Below are 21,721 nucleotides of genomic sequence, written 5' to 3'. Positions count from 1 at the left end.
TGTATAGCTCAGGGAATGCTGCTTCCCTTCATGATTATGCTGATGGTATAAACTGGTCCTTATTGACATCAGCTAAAGAGAATGTGCTTGATGTGATTGGCCTTAGCTACTTAACACTGTGGACTCGGGCAAATAAATGCATGTCAATTGTCTAGATACACTTTGCACCAGCTTTCCACACATAGAATCGCTACGAATATAGGAAATGTATAATGCTATACTGCAGTCCTATGCACATGAAGATAAGCCTCAATTCACTAAATGGGGCTTACTTCATAATAAACATGCATAGGATTACTTTGTTACTTTTTTGTGTGTGTTATATTTAACAAGGAGAAGTAAAAAAAAAGAAGTAAGACTGAAGACAGCTTCTATGGCATTTTATAATTTTTCATGGAGCATTGAATTGTATAGGAGGTACTTATGTCAAATTTAATGGTAACGTTCACAGAAATCTTGAGTTCTCAATTTAGTGTTGATAGATAACAATAACTCACTGGAAAAAATCAAAGACCACAGTGCAAAAATAAATATATAATTTTAAATAAATAAATATACTGCCATTATTCTGATACAGAATTATTACATAGTGAATATTGTTATATTTACATAACAAGTCATGTACTTTAATTAGACTTTTCCGATTTTTAAAAAATATATAAAGTACACTTCAAATATCTGACAAGCTGCTAGTTTATGCCAAATAAAACGAAACGAATTCTTTCTCATACTCAGAGTGTATTAATTTTAAACAGTATTTTTACTACTTAAATGCTTTGGTGTTGGTTGTCATTTTTAAATTACGTAAAGAACACAGTTCAAGTGTTTAAAATAATGTTATTTCTAATCTAAAATATTATTATTATTATTATAACAAATATGTACCTGGATTATCATAGTCTAACAAATCGTCTTGTTCTTAGCCCTATATTGCAGTGCAAAATACTTTAATTCAATCTTAGTAGATTCAGAAAAATCTTGAGCAAATTTATGTAAACTGACTTGGTAATTATGGGCATCCGTGTTCTAGATGGCTAACCTGATCATCCTTAAGCAGGCCAGATTTTAGGAGAGAGGAGCTATCTGTACTATTCCTTCAGTATAAGTCTGCACAGTTTGTGATCTAAGCCAAATGCAACACAGCAATGATACATTGGGGCCTGCCAGTTTCTTCTTGTTACCTGTTTTTGTAGGCTACACAAATAGGAGGTTTGTTGAGCCTCAGGTAGTCTGCCACACACGACTGATGTGCTATGTTTGAACTGGCAAGTCTCAAGTTGTACAGGTCTACTTCAGCACATATTAGCTTGTGCTGTTAAGAATATGAAGAACTCCCTGAAATTGTCCAGCTGAAAACATCTTGGCTACCATGAACTATGGTATCATAAAAATGATAATGGTTACAATGCAAGAAAGTACATTGGAAAATTTCCAGTGACAAATGACTTCATCACAATAACAAGTAAGGATCTTAATACATGGAATACAGTAATGGCACAGAATCCTTCCCCATGCTTTCGCTAGAAAAAGATATCTTCATTTTTGAACTCCGGTAAACATTTGTATTTGCTAGGAGAAATCCAGACACAAGCCAAATTAGGTAGGCATGGACAGCTGTGATGAATTCTCTTCCCCCAAAATGGAATCTGAAAACAAATAGTTAATGTTAAAGAAATGAAGGCAAGAAGACAACTCAGCAGTAGGTGCCTGCCATTAACACTAAAGTTTTCACACTAGTATATTAAACTAGTTCAAAGGGATCCCCCAAAACATATCCCAAAACATATCCCATCTTCCTTACAGGTGTACTGACCTGTTTTCCTCTCTTGGTGTTTATTCTTAACTATATAATGTGAAACTAATCTCTGTGTACACAACCATCATTTCAAAAGAGCAGTAAGTCTGGTATAGATTATTATGGTGTACCAATGGGAGGATGACTTTCGGCAAAGACCTAATCCAAAGTTTTACAGCATTGGTATTTGCTATCCCACATATGCTACCTTGCTTCAGATTGGGCCTTCCAATAGGATCATCCAACAACATATACCTATGTCGTACCTGTGGGAGAATAAATATTTCTAGTGCTTTCCTGGAAACAGCACTCATTATTTGCCTGTAAAAAAAGGAAATGGGTTCAACAGGGGCAGCATTGGACTTGTAATAGGGCATGAGACTTGTAAGATTGCACAGAGCCTCAAAAATATTCTTACCTACCAGCTGCACAGGCAGGTTTCACTTTATTTTTGCCCAATGTTTCCGTTAAGCACCTCAGAATTTTTTTCTCAATGGGGCAGATAAATCTGTTCATCTTTAGAATACCTTGCTTTTACAAAATGGAACCAAATGGATTCCTTTCAGTCAGAAGTTTAGGAGTTGATTATGTGCAGCTCAGTGCAATGCCACACTTTCAGCCAATGAGAAACACAAGTCAAAATCAAATTTTATTATGATGTAAGCAGGACAAATACATATGAAGACACTTGAGCTAACGCTTCAAAAATTATTTCAGAATGACTCAGAATCTGCTCCATATTGATGAGAAGGGAATGGAAGCAGGCAGTTGAACTGTATATACAGTAGCCAAAATATTTTGCATGTGACAAGTCAAAAGAATAGGGTGGTGCTATTTACTGCAGCATACCCCTTCCCAATGCCTTATTATTGTTTCTCCTCTTGTACAACTGAGCTGGGAAGCAATACAGTTTTGGAGGAACGTATAACCGTAAATGCCAAAATCTATGCCTAGTCAGGGGGACGCGGGTGGCGCTGTGGGTTAAAGCCTCAGCGCCTAGGGCTTGCCGATCGAAAGGTCGGCGGTTCGAATCCCCGCGGCGGGGTGCGCTCCCGCTGCTCGGTCCCAGCGCCTGCCAACCTAGCAGTTCGAAAGCACCCCCGGGGGCAAGTAGATAAATAGGTACCGCTTACCAGCGGGAAGGTAAACGGCGTTCCGTGTGCGGCTCTGGCTCGCCAGAGCAGCGTTGTCACGCTGGCCACGTGACCCGGAAGTGTCTTCGGACAGCGCTGGCCCCCGGCCAATAGATGTGAGATGGGCGCACAAACCCCAGAGTCTGTCAAGACTGGCCCGTTCGGGCAGGGGTACCTTTACCTTTACCTTTATGCCTAGTCAGATGTGTGAACTCCCTCTCCTGTTCCTGTTTGCTTTGCTATAAACCTCTACAGTCTGTTTGATATCTGTGGCAGGGATAGGAGTAGCCAATGTGGTGCCCACAAAATGCTGTGGACTACAACTCTCATTATCTCTGACCACTGACAATGTGGTCTGAGGCTGATTGGAGTTGTAGTCCAACAATGTTTGAAGGGTACCATGTTAGCTACATGGTTTACAAGTATGGTTTACCTACTTTTTGCTAAAAACCATGGGCTTGGAGGTATTATGCATTTCTCCAAATCATACACCCACAGCAAAATTTTCCTCTAAAAACAAAACTGTTGCCAATAATGATGTTTCATAGTGTTACTGCAAATAATTGGTTGGGATTAATTATGTATCTAGTCCCATCAGAATAACACAATTCACTGGGGTCAACAAGACCTTTTTGTGTGTCAGATTTTCTTCTCAAAGACCAATGCATTTTGTTCTTGCATTACAGTATTATTGTCAAAGCATCATGTTGTGTATTTTTTTCTTTATAAAATGTTGCACAAATAATATTTTATTCACCTTAATGGAAAGAAAAAAATCTATAGAAGTGGTAGCAGGGCTAAATGAATTGCAACTCAATCTTATCTGAAAGACTAACATTTAATCTGTGTTCTGATTTAAGCAGTATGCCTTTACTGATCTCTGATCAGCTTATATCAGTTGGTGGTCCACTTTACAAGCTCTCCATGTGTGATTTAACAAAGGGCACTCAAGGCTAATCTAGTATGAAGACAAAATTGCCTTTCAATTTAGTCTTGTCCTTGCAGATCAAGTTTAAACTCAGTGGTGTGGTAGTGAGGGAAAATAGAAATTGAATATGTCTGCTTTGTACCTGACCAGCAGACAAATGGGGAATGTCAGTGTTTTGACACTTTGAGTGGTCTTCTGTAACCCCTATGGATAATATGAGCTTTTTTGCAAATAAATTGGATGATTTTGAGCTATTTCTGAGGAACATCGGCTGCAGTATTCTGGATATGACGTATGGCAGCCCTAGCTTCAAGGCTAAATTGCCAGGACTAATTTTACTGAACAGTAAATACTTTGAGAACCAGTGCTAGAAACAATACAAAACAAGACCAAGATTTTCAAGAATATGCAGTCAGTGACATCTTTCCCTGCTTCTTCTTTAACAGCAGACCAAGAAAGAAATGGGAAGAAAGGTAATGGCTCCGCCCCTCATTGCATGGAATGAGAATGAATGTATTTAGGGGAGAAAAAAGATGACAGTGCCTTCTTGCAGCTTTATGGACTATCCCGTCCATTGTCTGCCCCAATAAAACAATATGAAGAAAAACCAATGATTTGTACATAGGGTACTAGCAAGCAACTGAGTGTCAAACTGTCAGTTGGGTCTTGCCAATGCTACTTAAAGGATAAAGAGAGCTCCATTGTTAGGTTACAAGCTGAGACTGAGCTATATCCTTAACAAGAAAAAGAGGCGGAGCAGTACAGTAAGCCTAAGTGCATGGTGCAATAGTGAAATGTGGATATGGTTAGGAACAGAGTATTGTCATAAAGTCTAGCAATGGTAAGAGAGTACAACCATAAGCTATGAACCTTAATATTTTCAAAACATTTTGGACTATATTCTCAGACTCCTATCGAAAGGGGGCGGGGGGGGGGGGCGGCGGGCAGACCATGCATAATTTCCAAAAGAAGAGGTGGTTCAAAATGCAGCAGCCAGATTGCTGGCTGGAGTTCCATTTAGATCTCACATAACCCCTCTTTTAAAACAGCTGCACTGGTTGCCAGTTTGTTTCTGGGCTCAATTTAAGATGCTCATGTTAGTGTTTAAAAGGCTAAACAACACAGGCCCCAAATACCTGAACAGCAGTGCCAGCTCCTGGGGCTGAGTTCTTTTGGCCTCCCTGAATATTTTTGGTGTGTTTGGCCACCTTGAATATTTTTGGGGTGTTCAAAAAGTATGAAGGCGAAGCATGGAGCCCAGCGTAATGTGGCTCCAGTGGCCAGCTCCTTCTTCTCCTGCCGCTGGGGGAAGGAAGTTTGAAGCAACTTCCTGCAGGTGGCAGCACCAGGAGGTGGTGGAGGAGGAGCAACCGGTCATTGATGCCACGTGACTGCCATGTTCGGATCTGCCCCAGGCTCCTTCTGACTCCTGCCGTAAGGTTACCAGACGTCCCTGTTTCCCAGGGATAGTCCCCAGATTTACAGCTTTCTCAGCATTCACATGTATGTAGCGAACAATAAGTGTCCCGGATTCATTGAAAAACATCTGGTAACCTTATCCTGACATCACATGTGCAATGCCCCACCCCAAATCACCCTTGTGTACCCTTAAAATCTGCCCTAGAGGGTTGATGAGAGCTGCAGAGGAGATGAGAGAAAGGCACGTGATCAGAAGACTACTCAAAACAATGTTGGATTCCAACCTCTGGAAGGAAGCAATGAGGTACAGTGGTGCCTCGCAAGACGAAAAGAATTCGTTCCGCGAGTCTTTTCGTCTTGCGATGTTTTTCGTCTTGCGAAGCATGGTCCGTCGCAACTGCGCCTCTTCAAGCAGCTTTTTAAAAAAAGCGCAAGACGTTTTCGTCTTGCGAAGCAAGCCCATAGGGAAATTCGTCTAGCGAAGCAATGGAAAACTGAAAAACCCTTTCGTCTAGCGAGTTTTTCATCTTGCGAGGCATTTGTCTTGCGGGGCACCACTGTACTTTGATTACCTGAACAATTTGCCTACTCAAATGATTAATAGCTCTGGAAATCAGCAGGGTTTTAATGATCACTTATAAGAAACAAGGGTATAAGGATAGTTTTAAGATGCTTATATTCTGTAATGTGAAAGAAAAGCATTGGACTGTATTTTTTTTACCTTAAGACCTCTTACAGAATAACACTGACAGTAATATATTTATTTGCGTATGTTCTTATGATGCTGTTTCCATAAAAAGAAAACTTCCTCTGTAAAGTATATGTTCTTGCACTTTTGCAATGGATAATATTTTATGCAGTGTGACTCACAACAAAATATATTCATATTTCCTTCTACCCTGTCAGTTACGGTATCACACAGGATACCAGAAAAAAATACTAACTTTATGACTCAAAGGATGACAGTCTTCTCCCAAGGTTCCCATTGGTGTGCACATCCGCAGGCTCCGAATCCAGAGGCTAACAGCACAACACATGCCTCCACCACACTGTAGATCTCTGTCACAAGCCTTAAACATAATAAACAAACACACAATATTAGATAAGTAAAATTACTAAAAATAAACTGGACTACTACCCCATTATCTTATTGTACATCTAAAAGCCTGTATTTTCAAGAGGCTTTGCTAACACAAGGAAATTGTGGGGTTCGGGATTCACATGGTCATATAGCCCATTAGAAGCTGAAGCAAGTTTGTTTGTTTCTTTAAATTACAAATCCTTAGATTTAGTAATTGGAAATCTTTTAATCTTAACAGGTGGAACCTACATATCAAATGTCACATGCTGTCTTTCCTCCAACCACCATCGTCAGTTCAAGTAAAGATAGCCTGTGGTCTGGATCCATCAGCTAAAGTCAGCCACAAAGGCCCCACTGAAACCAGGGGGGATTATTTAGTTGGATCCAGGCCACTAAATTATTTTATACCATGAATGGTGCCAGACAGAATGAGATGATGGGTTAAATGATTATTTGTTGCCAAAAGAAACATGTGTAGCAAGAGGTTCTATATTAGCTTTTATGCCACAGAATAGCAGAGCAAATATTTGTGATATTTAACAATACAATGTTAGGCAGAGGTAAGATCTGTGTTATCTTCACCAGAATGCCTGCAATCACTTCTGAAACACAAAAACAATATTAATCTGGTCCAACAAAAGCAGAAGCCCCTTTTTCTTTCTATTAGAATACTTTTAATGTTTTGATTTATTTATAGCAGGCATAACTCTGTAGCTAAAAATGGAACAAGTCATTGGAGCTTGTTTCTCTGGATATCAACTGAAGCTCTTATAAATCAAGCTTGCTCACGCAAGTATATAGTGGTTTACTCATGCAAGTATATAATGGTTTACAAAAATCTAAGAATGCTAAGAACAAAATTACACAAAACCACAAGAAATTCAAGAAAATAAATTACAACTTCCATGAAAACATGTGCAACACTATTCCAGTCATTCCTGTTCAGAAGTACCATTGAATTTAATGGATTTCACTCTCATGTAAGTGACAATAGGATTGCAGCCTAAAGCTTTTCTGTTATTGAGTGTCTATCTTATAATTTCTGGTAAAAGTCGATTTGAAAAGAAGATTCCTAGAGTATTCATTTGTGACACACATAGGCCACAATTTATCAGGGAACAATCTGAGGCATTCATGCTGACCATAGTTATACAGTACTAAATACCATGTCATGTCAGCTATAAAAGACTGGCAGGCATCAAATGTTAAATATATTGAACATCCTATCACAAAATATGTGGTTAACACTTTATATAAAAATTTACTCAGGAGAACCTCCAGACAAAACGAGCTTTCATTCAAGCTCTAAAGTCTCCTGCGTGTTCATTTCCCACCCTTGCCTCTTCCATACTGTTATGACCAGAAAAGGCCACAACTCCTTGCCCATCAAGTCAGTTTCCTTTTAATTTGTAAATAAAAAGTCTTTGTACTGTTTTATTATGTTAAAATCAGCAGGAATCCTAGACTGGAAGAATGAATGGTTGCTTAAGGACTGGTGATTTAATGCCTGTTAGACAAATCCATGCTAATGTGTGGCAGGTGAGTTGTAGTATACTACTCCTGTGCTGTTTGATTACAGACAACTTGTTCTCCTCAAAGGTCACTTTCCCTGGACAGATCCTCATACATAGTTATGCATGAGCAGCTGGTTTCTGTATACAAAGATCTGTGAAGTTGGGGCATGACAACGATACCGAAAAGGAGAATATGATACTGCTGGCCACCTACAGATACCATGTGTCACCTAAAACCACCATAAGAATGAACTTCAGAGTCTTAAAAGGGCTAGCGCGTCTTCTGCATCCCACAGCTTCCCTCCAAGTGTGCTCCCTGTACTGCAGGATTAGTTAAGTACAGTGATAGGTATCAGGTTCTTTAGGGAAGGCACTTGTGAGGGTCCTGACTTGAGTCCTACAGCTATGGGAGTTCCTTCTGTGGGTTTCTGACAGGTGCCATGGCCTTCTGAAAATGAGTAGGAAGCTTGGAACCCTCAACTTGGCCCCTTAGCTGATGCATCTGCGGCCTCCAGCTCTGTATCTGGAGTGCTGATGAACTCCGTGGTCATGACAATAGCATGAAAGTACTACAGCTGAGACAAGGCACCTGCCTCTGTATCTGTAAGATGCTGACAGGCTGAGTATAGACTGTCTATATTTTTTATCTTATATCATTTTAAAATAAAAAACAACCTCATAATAGACTCTTCACTTGAAAACAAAGGTGATGAGTCAGCTAAGATTGGACTAAGATCAGTTTAATGCCAAAGTGGATTTTGAATGGTTTGTGAAAATGCCCTAAGTGCAGATGTGGAGAACCTTTGGCTTTTTAAATGCTGAAGAACTACAATTCCGATCATCCACAGCAAACATGTCCAAGTTGGAGGTCAGCTACATCTGAAGGACCAAAGGTTCCTCACACCTGCCTTAGTGAAATCAAGGAATACATTCAGGCTATAATTCTAACCCCATTTACCTGGCAGCAAATCCCACTGAATTTAGTTGGTCATGTTTCTGAGAAGACATGGTTAGGACTGCACTGCAAAAATAATTTTGCTTTTGTTTCATTTCAAATACTTGGACTGTGAAGCTCTATAAGATTCTGCTGAGCAATGGCATCATAAATAAGCAGATTCACAGGAAAGTGTTTATGAACAGATAATGGCTCTGAGGGAAACATTACTGTCCACTGAAACAAATGCTCACTTTAGAACATTTCATTATGAATATAATTATACTCTACTGCATAAATATTATGTAATTTTAATAAGAAAATTGATATCAGAGCACATATTTACATAATAGATGGTAGCTTTAAAAAAACTGGTTGTATGGTAATATTCAAAGTCATTACTACAATTTTATTTTGAATTCTGAGATAAGGCACAAGGTTATGTTAGTTTACATGTCAACAGGGAAAGAAATGCAAAACCAATTCCTAAGATTTGTATGAAATATTAATTGCTAGATACTGAAATATTAACTGGATTTTAGCTGGTTTCATTCTATTTTAATGTTTCATATATATTCTTAACATTGTAGAAATTTCAGTTCTATTCACTAGTTCATTTTGTAGGGCAGAGTTAAATCCAAGATACGTCCCTATGTGTGCAAGAATTGCTGCACATTTACTTTATTTTTGTTTTTTTTAAAAAAACACACAATATAAACTAACAGACAGAGCTCTTCACTGCAGATTGCTGCCACAGAAATTCTCTGCTTTCAGATAGAGACCAGGCGGGTAATTTGAAAAGGCTAAAAGCAGTAGATGAAAAGTCCTTCTCTTGACCTTGTCATTTTTTCATCTTGCCCTTTCTACTTAGTCAAGGCAGGGCTTTTTTCAGCCAGAACTTGGCAGAACTCATTTCTGGCACCTCTCAGTTGGGTACCAGCACCTCTCAGGGGGATGCCATTGCCATTTTAAGAGGAGGTTGGCATTCATGGTGTGTTCTGGCATCTCTTTTTCTAGAAGAATAGCCCTGACTCCAGGTGTCTCTTCCTTTCCTAGGTAGGTTGCTCTGTTTACTTTCTCTCCTCCCTCAGTCTCAAGGCCACTGAGGAGCCTCCTCACACATCTTAAGATGTTCTCAGAGGTCTGGTCCCTACACACCTCCTCTCAGGATAACTCCCAGTGTGTGAAGGGCTTATGCTACCTAGGTGCTTCGAGTTGAAGGACAAGAAGGTAAGCTTCAAACCATTCCATTATGAAAAATAACAGATTTAAAAGAGGGACTTTCTTTGGAATTTGTTTATTTCAGATATTTATATACGCCTGAATTACTGAAGTATCTAAGCAGCATGTAGGCTGCAGGTTGATTGAGTAAACATTAAGAACACGATATGTTCAGAAATCAGCATATGTGTATTGTCTGCCCTCAAGCATTAAGCAGATAGTGTATATTTAACAGGGAGAAGAAAAGAGATTTATCCCAAACACAAATATTACTTTATATTACAGTTGTTCCTTTTATTACTTCATTAATACAAATGGAGAAGTCAGGGGAACCCTGCTCAAGGATACAATTCAGTTTCTTGTCAAATTATTCCTGCACATGCTGCTGTCATACGCAAGATTTGCTTTCTGCTTCTACCACTGGATTACCTCTTTTACAAGCTAGCATAGGCTGGATCATACCCCACCTGAATATATAGAGGTGGTCATTTAGCTAATTTCTTTGAAATTGTATTTACACCTGTAAAAAGAAAGTATCATGCAATGGTAAAATAAAACAGAAAGTATTAGAGGAACCGGACATGAGGTTGTTCCTGTACTCCTTTACTGAGTCTGGCCATAAGTTCCAGCCAAGTGCCAAACTACAGAGGAGAATAAAAATGCCACATTAAGCGCCTTTGAAGAGACCCGCTATTAAGTGCAGTATTTTGTACTGAATGAAGGAATCTGTGCAGCACTGAGTTATAGAGCCTAATTTCCTTCATGGTGCTGGAAATCTATCAGCCCTGCCAATATGACATATAAGTCTTGCAACTTGTTAGCTTCCATCCTGCCCCTCCTGCTCCTCTCTTTCCTTCTGTCACCTGGACCTAAACTGCAGGAGGAAAACAGATTCAACGAAACAGGTTCAAGATCAAAGGCACAATGGATCCAATCTAAGGCAGGGGGAAAATAGAGCAGTTAGAGAGTCAAGACAATTGTTAAATAAAGCAGTTTTTAAAAGTCCGTTTAGAGAACTTCTGTCAATAACAACACTTTGTAAGGAATAGCCAAGTCCTTAGCAAAGGAAGAAGTAGGGGAAATCTTAAAAAAGCTAAAAGTATTGCAGTCTATCCACCCTCCAGCCACAGAAAAATGTGGCTATTATAAAGTCACTTTGATTTCAAAGTCTTTCCGTAAGCTGAAATACCTGGTTGGAGCTTTTAAGAGAAAATGAACCTTTCAAAGTGTTACTCAGGCTCTTGTTGTCGTCCTTCCCCAGAATCGATTGCATAAAAAGTTTCTTGGCAAGACAACAGGGAGTTGCGAATCGTTTAAAACGCCTCTTTGAAACGGGGAGAGGGGTGGACTTGGGTGAGAATCTCTCCCGGACTCCGGAGCTGAGTGAACATCTCCCCTGTCTTGAGAAATTTAATGTGAAAGAGGAAGGAAGATTCTGAGGAACTCAGCACAGGAGTATCGAATCCAGGAGGTGGTTTCAGCTCAGGAAAAAACCAACACGCTTCTCCACAGTTGCCTCAACTTCCAAACTGAGCGCAGCTGGGGGAAGCTTTTGGAGTTACAGGTTGCGCAAGGGCAGCTGGCTCCCAACTCCCGCCCAGGGACAACCCCAGCCTTAAATTAGCCAGTTAAAGCAGATAGTCAGTGCGGGAGGCGACTCAAGTTGCCTCAGTATCCCTCTGAGGCGACTGCCATGAGCGCGCCTTTGTCTCCCGTCCCAACCCTCTTTCCCCAGACTAGCCATAATATTCCAGGGGACAAGCTCCATCCACCCCACAAAAGCAGGATACCACCAGGCACGCACGCAAAGCCTCAGGATCAGGCCCGCCTCACCCCATAAACTTCAGCAACTCGTTTCAGGCGAACGCCTCCCCAAAAGCCCCCAAGGCGCGCGGGGAGTCGACTCAGGCGCGCACGGTGCCCTCTCGCAGGAAAAGAACCGAGCAGCGCGCCTCGTCGGTCCTTTCCTCCACAGAAAACCCCCCACAGCACACTTAAAAGCCATTCTTGCCTCTCGCACTCTCGACAGCACTCGCCACCCCGTCTCGGCTGGTGGTGCTGCTTTCAGCCAATCCCGGATTTCCCGCCAAAATAGCCACCAGGCTCAGAAGGCAGAAAGGGCGCACTTGTCTCGCTCGCTCCAACCGTCGAGGTTAACTCGTGTCTCGCCAGTCCTTCCTTTCTCGTACAAGGTGTCACCCCCCCCCCACTCCCTTTGCCAAGTCTATTTGGTGGCGATAATCCCTCGCCCCAGAGGCTGCCCCTCTCACCCCAGTGATAACTGCAGAATCCCCCGTGGAGAGCAGCAGGAAGAGGAGCGGGACGCAGCTCAGGCTCCTCATGGCTTCCTCTGTTCTCTCTCCCCGGGGCTGTGTGTGCAGCTCTCCGCGCGCTTAAGCCTTGCTCAGGGCTCCCCTCAGGGCAGCAGCAACCGTGAGGAGCAGGAGTGGAGCCGGGGCCGCTCCAGCCCGTTATAAAGCTTAGGGCTGCCATTCAAAGGCAGGATGAGTCACTCACCCACCTACCCAGCAACGCTTCCGTCGGGGGAGAGGGACGGTGTGTGTGTGTGTGTGGAGGGCATGCGCAGGAGCAGCCACATAAACACACAACACAAAACAAGCGCGCACCTCCTCCCCTCACGCTCTCAAGAAGTAGTAGCGCGGCGATTCCCTCGCGCAGAAAAGTGCACAGATACGAGGAAGGGGGGCGCTCCAGGCTGGGTTGCTTTCCGTTGCCACAAATGGGTGGGGTGGGCTACTGTCAGCTTTATATATTTGCCCTGAGAAGGGTAAATGGGCGGGGGTGGAGAAGCAGGCAAGGCCATCTTGGGGATGCTGAGGAAATAAAACTTGCAAGAAGAGCACCGATTCCACAGTAAACACGCGTCTGGAAGCAGGAGCCCATGCAGTCCTACCAAAGAAACCCAAGTAAATGTACGTTCTAACATGGAAATATATGCACACAGGCAGTGCCAGATTTACGTCTAAGCTAAACAAGCTATAGCTTAGGGCCCCACACCCTGGGCCCCCCCCCCAAAAAAATAAAGGAAAAAACCACTGGATGTACATTTCCAAAATATAAGATAAAAAACAAATAAAATAAAACCTAAATACAGCAACAGTGTTTTGTGTTGTGTTATGATGTACATATTGTGTTATGTGCAAATGGATTTAGATACCTATTAGGTCCATAAATTACTATATAGCAGTTACAGATAGGTAGCCGTGTTGGTCTGCCATAGTCAAAATAAAAAAATTCCTTCCAGTAGCACCTTAAAGACCAACTAAGTTCTTGGTATGAGCTTTCGTGTGCATGCACGGAGAAGTGTGTATCTGAAGAAGTGTGCATGCACACGAAAGCTCATACCAAGAACTAACTTAGTTGGTCTTTAAGGTGCTACTGGAAGGAATTTTTTTATTTTTACTATATAGCATATATTCAACACAAAACAGTGACAATTTGTTGTTGACAAAGGACAGCTGGACAAATAAAGGGCCCCATTACCAGTGGCGGAGCTTCGTGCTCCGGCACCGGAGGCAGAGAGCAGGCGGGAGCATGGTTGGCGCACATCCCGGGGGCATGGTGCGTGTCCCAGGGGCGTGGCGCATGTCCTGGGGGCGTGGCACCCAGCGCATGGGTGGGCAGCCATGATGGTGCCCCACCAGGATTGTGGTGCTGGGGACAGTGCTATCCCCCTGACCCCCTCTTCCTCCGCCAGTGCCCATTACCTTCAGTAGCTTAGGGCTTCATCCAACCTAAATCCAGCCCTGCACACAGGTGCAAACACACTCATGGCAGATTGTGTCCCCAAAGAGACACAGTAACGAAGTATCCACCAAAGGACAGGCTGCCATAGGCAGGTTGCAAGAGAAACACAATGGACAAATGAATGGAAGAGTGAGGTATCCACACACACTTGTGCAGCGTATCCAGAAAGATACACACACTGGAACACAACAGGGTGATGCTATTGGGTTTGGGTGTAGGAGAGGCAGTTTCAAATCCCCTCCCAAGCTGTGAGACTTTTTGGAGTATAACAGAAGGAGCATCTCCACTCCCATTGTTAAGCCCAGACACTAAGATCCAACTCAGAGGGCCTTCTGGTGGTTCCCTCACTGTGAGAAGTGAGGTTACAGGGAACCAGGCAGAGGGCTTTCTTGGTAGTGGCGCCCGCCCTGTGGAACACCCATCAGATGTCAAACTGATAAACACCTTTCTGAAGGCAGCCCTGCATAGGGAAGTTTTGTAATGTTTGATGTTGTATGGTGTTTTTATATTTTTCTGGAAGCTTCTCAGAACTGCCCAGTCAGATGGGTGGCATATAAATAATAAAATTATTATTTCCAAACTTGTCTTTCAGTGTACTGGTTGTGTGGTTGAAAGAGCTTGACTGTGGACACAGTTTGAGTTTACTGTGCAAAACCCGTCTATAAATAAACTACTTTGTGGTGAAAAGTATCAAAATGACATATCCAAGGATTTTCACACACAGGATATGCTTCTGAGATGATAGCACACAACTAAGTTTTATAACATATACCTCATCCCTGTTCACTACTCATTTGTCAATCCCTGACCTTTCTGGACCTGAGTAATGTGCATTTTAAACTTTCTAGGCCAGGGGTTGGGAAGGTTTACCTTGTCTGGGCTGGTTCATTCCCATGGAGATCGCTCCGTGGGCCAGATCGCATCTGCACAGACGCGACTTCCAGCATCCGCGTCTGTGCAGATACGATTTCCGGTGCCACGGAAGCGAGTCCCCACTCCTTGCTGCACTGGTTTAGCACAGTGTGCGGGGACCCTCTGGGCAGGCAGCTCAGTTCAGGGGCATCTCGTGGGCCATTTAAACGACCCCTGTGGGCTGCTTGTGGCCCATGGGCTGCAGGTTGCCAACCCGTGTTCTAAGCAGGCAGCTCAATCTACTTAACTTTTTTACTCCATCTCTGTCATACATTCGCCTTTTTTCCCTTTAAGATTATTTCAAATTTTGATTTTGCAAAGTTGAAGGTAGAATCCTGTGTCTCCACATGTAAACTTGATTTTTAAAGTAACCTAATTGTTCATACAAATTAACCTTAAAGATCTCTGAGTGAAACATTTAACTATCTTGAGTATGAAATCCATTTTTGTTCATTTCTAGCTAGGAATTGTCAAACTTGTTGGCTGGGCTATCCCATTTAAGGGGAGCATTTTGATATCAGTTTCATTACAAAAATAGCTATATATAGTATTTATAATTTTGCCATAAACAAACAACCCATTCATGGAGGTCATTTCAAAGCAAGGAAATAAGGGTCTCTGGATAAACAATTCGTGCAAATCTACATAAACTCACTGAAACCATCAGCTTTGAATACTTGCTGAAAATCTTAATCTTTAACTTTATTCAGAACATTGATAACAGCCACAATCTAGGCAAAGCTCAGCAATTTTAAGCACAATTGATAATATAAGACTATCCTTATGTATATCCTTATGTCTCTCCCACAGAAATTAAATCTGAAGGGGAAAATATCTCTTTAGGATTAAAAATTTTTTTGAAACCAAAACATATTGTCCATTGTTGGCTTTTAACAGAACAACAGAAATGAAACTAAACTCAAAGATACAATTATCCCGTATAATATCACTCAAACTTTCTATTTTTTTTAAAAAAAAATTTTTACAATTAAATTTCAGTTTATAAACATAAGCTATTCAAGACTGTCAAGCCTAAAGCAGAATATTATATAGTGAAACAGGCATGGAATTTTCCTGCAAGTATTCTTGCATTTCACTGCAAATTTCTTTGGTCAAGATCTAGAAGTAGTAGGGCAATCTATGCGAATCACTTTTTTGGCCTTCAAGATGAGAATGGTCATGAATGGCAAAGCACCACATCTCTGAAATGAAGATGAATTCCTGGGGGAAACTGGAGCAAAAGGACAATTGCATGACTCTGACATTGAATCCCTGCCATCTTGAGATAGATCTAAACTGGTGCCATGGGCTTAATTGCCCATTGTAAAATCCCCTGTGGCAGACTTGCTTGAAAGTATAAATGTCAATTTGTTTTTAAAAAATAAAATAAAAAATAAGTGCATACCAAAGCTGCATTTGTTCTTGAACAAAACATAGTTTGAAAGTAAAATTTAAATTAAACTTTATTGATTTTGTGGTTGTTGTTGTTTAGTAGTTTAGTCATTTCCGACTCTTCGTGACCCCATGGACCAGTGCACGCCAGGCACTTCTGTCCTCCACTGCCTCCCGCAGTTTGGTCAAACTCATGTTGGTAGCTTCGAGAACACTGTCCAACCATATTGTCCTGTGTCATCCCTTTCTCCTTGTGCTCTCAATCTTTCCCAGCATCAGGGTCTTTTCCAGGGAGTCTTCTCTTCTCATGAGGTGGCCAAAGTATTGGAGGCTCAGCTTCAAGATCTGTCCTTCCAGTGAGCTTTTAGTTTCAGTAATTCCTCCTCTTTCACTGAGCGTGGGGCCAGACCTACAAGCTTCTTCAGTCCTACCTGCTTGCATGGTCACTGGCGAAAGTGAGCTTATTCCTTCCTTTGGGATTCTAGATTAGATTGAGCAGGACTGGGGTGCCAACTTGAATAAAATATTGGGGAGGGTGGGAGTAAGCTCTACTCTGCATAATCGATCACAGGACACGGTGCATGCACACCATTTAAATGGCAAAGCCCAGCAACTTTGTGGAGTCCTGCCCTCTCAAATATTTGACTGAGGGGAGTGAAGAGACCTTGGCACCAGGAGTTGGCTCCTATGAGGAGGATTCAAATGCACACATTCTCCACTTAGGTTAACAATAATGTGTGAAGCAGTCCCAACAATATCAATAATATAGATATATAAAGATAAAAACAGGAAGAGGTGAGAAAGCCCTTTGAAATGGCATCCGATGAAATGACCTTGAGTCCACAAAAGCATATGAATAATAAATGTGTTAGTCTTTCAGGTGACAGAAGATCCTGACTGCTTTTGCTGCAAAAGTAACTGTGAACTAGAAAATTTGAAACTGTCTTAGTGGTACAGAATATTTCCCTTGTAAATGACCACGTCTTGTTTATGGCGCACACTTCCATCCATTAAAATAACTGAAAAGTCCCAGACTTTGGAAAGGACTTCAAATGCAATCTAGTTCAACCCACTGCTGATCCAGGAAATAGTATAGCATTTCTCAAATGTTAAGCCTTTAATTAAAAACCTTAACTGTAAAACCTTAATGAAGGACAGCCCACCACCTTCTGAGGCAGGGGCATAGTGTAGTGTGCGTATGGGGGACTGCTGAGGCACCATGCGCCCCATGATTCCAGCCTCTCCCCCGAGGGGCTGGGATCAACATGAGGACAACATGAGGAGGACACAACAGCCACGCGCCCTTTGATCCCAGCCCCTCAGATCAAAGGGCGCATGGCTGTTGTGTCCTTCTCATGTTGCCCTAAGTGGATCCCAACCTCACAAAGCAGGGTTGGCTCAGGGAGAGCTGTGTGACAAGGACGTGGGTTGATGACTCTGGGACATGCAGTTTAAGGCGATTCTCTAAACCACAAAGTGGGACATAATAATTTAGTGATCCACAAGTGGATGATTAATTTCTTAGACCCATTTCTGGCCACCCATTCCTATGCCGAGATGCAGTAGTAGGCCTTAGGTTCCCATGGCTGTTCTCCTGCTCCTGGACCAGTACCATGTACAGTGGTACCTCGGGTTACAGACACTTCAGGTTACAGACTCTGCTAACCCAGAAATAGTACCCCTGGTTAAGAACTTTGCTTCAGGATGAAAACAGAAATCGTGCTCCAGTGGCACAGCAGCAGCAGGAGGCCCCATTAGATAAAGTGGTGCTTCAGGTTAAGAACAGTTTCAGGTTAAGAACGGACCCCCAGAATGAATTAAGATCTTAATGTGAGGTACCACTGTATATCACTGTTTCTACTGCCCCACCCCTTCTCTGCAATCTCCTCTGTATCATATCTGAATCTCTTCAAACTACTCCCCTTCAGAACTACAGTCGTACCTGGGAAGTCAAACTCCTTGCGAGAGGAACGTTTTGGCTCCTGAACGCCGCAAACCCGGAAGTGATTGTTCTGGTTTGCGAACATTCTTTGGAACCTGATCTTCCGTCATGCCCTCAGCAGCTTTTGATTGGCTGCAGGAGCTTCCTGCAGCCAATAAGAAGCCGGACCTTGGTTCCTGAATATTTTGGAAGTTGAATGGACTTCCGGAACGGATTCCATTCGACTTCCGAGGTATGACTGTATCTCCTAATCTCCTCAGACCAACCCCCTCAGTTCCCTACAGTAGCTCAAAGGGGGGTTGTGTTTTATGCCTGGGTGTAGCCAGGAGTTTTTGGGGGGCAGGACTTTTTTTAGGGGGGATAGAACCGATTGGTCAGTTGGTTAAATATTTCTATTGTTTTACTTGTTCTAGGGGTGGGGCAGCTGCCCATGGTTCCATGTAACCCACAGTGGGCTACATTGCATGAAGTTACTGGAATGGTGTCTTCAAGATGATTTCTAGCATTCGGCGTATTTGATGTACTTGAGGTTTTAAAATATGCCTCATACATATATTTGGCTAGAACCCTACTGTAACCTTCCAAGGTTTTCCCACCCTGTTGGTAAAAGCCAGAAATTCATGTGGGGTAGATTATTTTCTTCCTGGGAAAAATAAATATTAGAAGCTGAAGTACTATCCTAAATAATAGTGCTTTTACATGTAAAACAAAAAAGATATGGATAGCTTTTAAATCCTCAGCTTCTTTGATATGAATGTGACTATTTTTAGCTTTTCTAAACAGCTGGTTGCTCGATATACATTAAAAATCCACCCTAACTTTCAATTTTATTAAAAGTTAATTGTGTGTGAGTAGGCAGTTAAAAAATAATTGGCCTATTCAAGTGGTAATGCACAACAATGGTTATAGATTATTGAAGAACAGTTATATGAGTACATCAGCTCGCTAAAAGGATAGTTTTCTTACAAAAGAAATGACTAAGTGCATTTGCTAACTATATTTATGAAGCTTTTTTCTTCTTCAAAAATCTTGCTTATTAAGTGAAGATTTAATTTGTTTTCCAGGTCATTAAAAAGGAAAGGCTTAAATTTGGTTGATCTATACCAGGCTGCAATCAGTGGGAATAATACTTTCCTAAACCAGCTCCCTATGTATGGAAGTGAGAGCTGGACCATAAAGAAGGCTGATCGCCGAAGAATTGATGCTTTTGAATTATGGTGCTGGAGGAGACTCTTCAGAGTCCCATGGACTGCAAGAAGATCAAACGCATCCATTCTTAAGGAAATTAGCCTTGAGTGCTCACTGGAAGGACAGATTGTGAAGTTGAGGCTCCAATACTTTGGCCACCTCATGAGAAGAGAAGACTCCCTGGAAAAGACCCTGATGTTGGGAAAGATGGAGGGCACAAGGAGAAGGGGACGACAAAGGACGAGATGGTTGGACAGTGTTCTCGAAGCTACAAACATGAGCCTGACCAAACTGCAGGAGGCAGTGGAAGGCAGGAGTGCCTGGCGTGCTCTGGTCTATGGGGTCACAAAGAGTCGGAGACGACTAAACGACTAAACAACAACAACAAACCAGCTCCCTAAAATAGAAGATTAGTGGCTGAGCAACATGAGTCCCTTGGTTTGGAGATAGACTTGGGCTCTGCCCTGCACCACAGAGAACTAGCAGGCTTCTTACTGACCACTGTGTGATTAGCGATAGCTCAACAATGGAAGAACCAGACTAAAATACCTCTGAACCTATGAGAAAATAATATATGGGATACAACGATTGAGCATCTCACCAGATATAAGAAGGCAATTAAAGGCATAATGAATAGAGACACCTTCCAAGAAACATGGACCCCTTTCTTGAACTATGCTAGTGACCAAAATCAAGACCTTGTTATACCAGCCACTCAATATTCTCAGTTGAAAGGTTACATTAATATGTTTGAACATTGAATGTGCAAGTTTATGTCTAAAGTCAATGAAAAGAACAAACACCATTAGATGTACTGCTGGATAAGTGTTTAATGGTTCTTGTCTTTGCTTTTGTATTTGTATAAAAATTGGTTTAAAAAGAGGTATACCACAAGGCAGCTGAGGTTTAGGATCAGAGTTTTCACTTCTGTTAGCATGTTGATTACAGGAAATATAAGAAACATGACACTAGCATTACCAGTGTATAGCATCTTCAATATTCACTGAGACCTGCCTCAGACTTTTACATTGATGACATTGTTGCCATCCACATGGGCACACTGGTGTCCTTTTTGTGTAGGAAGCCATTTATGTGTAACAGCTCCCATATGGGTTGATTGATTTTGATGACACCATTAAAACTTTTTCTTGGCATTGTTAAAATTAGTTTGAACCAAAGGAAAACCATTTCACACGCAGATGGCTTCCCATTTAGTTATCCTTCCCCAAAGCAACTATGGTAGCCAACAGTATAACTTGTGAAGGGGCCCTAATGGGGTGGAGATAGCTGACTGAATCATTACTTGTCTCTTTCGTCAAACCTTTTGCAGTTTTGCAAGTAACGGAACTCTCTGTATGTATATCATAATCTTCTTCTCATAGAAATAATAACAGTTACTATGAAGAAGCAAGGGACGTGGGTGGCGCTGTGGGTTAAACCACAGAACCTAGGACTTGCTGATCAGAAGGTCGGCAGTTCGAATCCCTGCGACAGGGTGAGCTCCTGTTGCTCAGTCCCTGCACCTGCCAACCTAGCAGTTCAAAAGCATGTCAAAGTGCAAGCAGATAAATAGGTACCGCTCCGGCGGGAAGGTAAATGGTGTTTCCGTGTGCTGCTCTGGTTTGCCAGAAGTGGCTTAGTCATGCTGGCCACATGACCCGGAAGCTGTATGCCGGCTCCCTCGGCCAATAAAGCGAGATGAGCACCGCAACCCCAGAGTCGGTCACGACTGGACCTAATGGTCAGGGGTCCCTTTACCTTTACTATGAAGAAAAGTAATCTCCATTTGTAATCTCTGCTGTAGTTTGAGAAAGACCTTGTTGTGTCTTGATGCAATGATAATTAGTGATGAACAAAATATTGCAAGCCATTCTCTAATTCAGATAAAGGTATTAAAGAAGAAAAACATCAAAGCCTCTTCTCATGAAAATGAGAATAGGAAAAAGTTTTGCAGAAGGACTGTGATTAGAGTTTCTTGATTTTTCCTTTACCTTTGAAGTAGCTATGGGGACAGAGCTTGATATTAACTGGCATGACGGTTCTGGGGGTGTGTGTGTGTTCACCCCCTTCCCCCCAATTTTCACATATTAATTGTCCTTCTACAGCTGCTAATGTCTTGCCATCTATGGAACTCTTAAAAAAAGAAAGAAAAATGTTGGGGAATCCAATCTTGCGATCTAGTGTTGTGTATAGTTAGGTTTTAAGTGGTTTCATTTTATTGTAATTTTCCTTTGCAGCTGTAAATGACCATGAGCTTTCCCATCAACTTGTGTTCATTTTAAAACAAAGCCACAATCAAAGAACTACAATAAAGCCTTCTCTCTCCTCACCGAAAATCAATTGGAACATATCCTCACCTTTTCTTTGTATGCACCAGTTGATCAAGGCTAGAGTAGAAAAAATACTAACATTCCAGCAAGAAATATAGCAGAGATTAATAGGTTAAATTGTGAAGCAATGCCCTAAAGGGTAACAGCTATACACATCATGAATA

General features: G+C 41.8%; 1 protein-coding gene across 1 annotated transcript; it reads right to left on the bottom strand.

Moving 5' to 3' along the window:
- Positions 1–1,551: 1,551 nt before the first annotated feature.
- On the bottom strand, positions 1,552–11,421 carry PROK2 (prokineticin 2). Its single transcript, XM_082210903.1, has 4 exons — positions 11,215–11,421; positions 6,220–6,345; positions 2,062–2,116; positions 1,552–1,646 (listed from the first exon to the last, which is right to left on the bottom strand). Exons 1-4 carry the CDS (start codon positions 11,296–11,298, stop codon positions 1,597–1,599), a joined length of 315 nt encoding a protein of 104 aa, XP_082067029.1. The 5' UTR covers positions 11,299–11,421; the 3' UTR covers positions 1,552–1,596.
- Between the last annotated feature and the right edge of the window lie 10,300 nt (positions 11,422–21,721).

The sequence above is a fragment of the Podarcis vaucheri genome (genome assembly GCF_965113315.1).
Source record: "Podarcis vaucheri genome assembly, chromosome: 2".
In the NCBI taxonomy this organism is placed as follows: domain Eukaryota; kingdom Metazoa; phylum Chordata; class Lepidosauria; order Squamata; family Lacertidae; genus Podarcis; species Podarcis vaucheri.
Note: the sequence above shows the minus strand (reverse complement) of the source record. Positions and strands in the feature narration are given on the sequence as shown.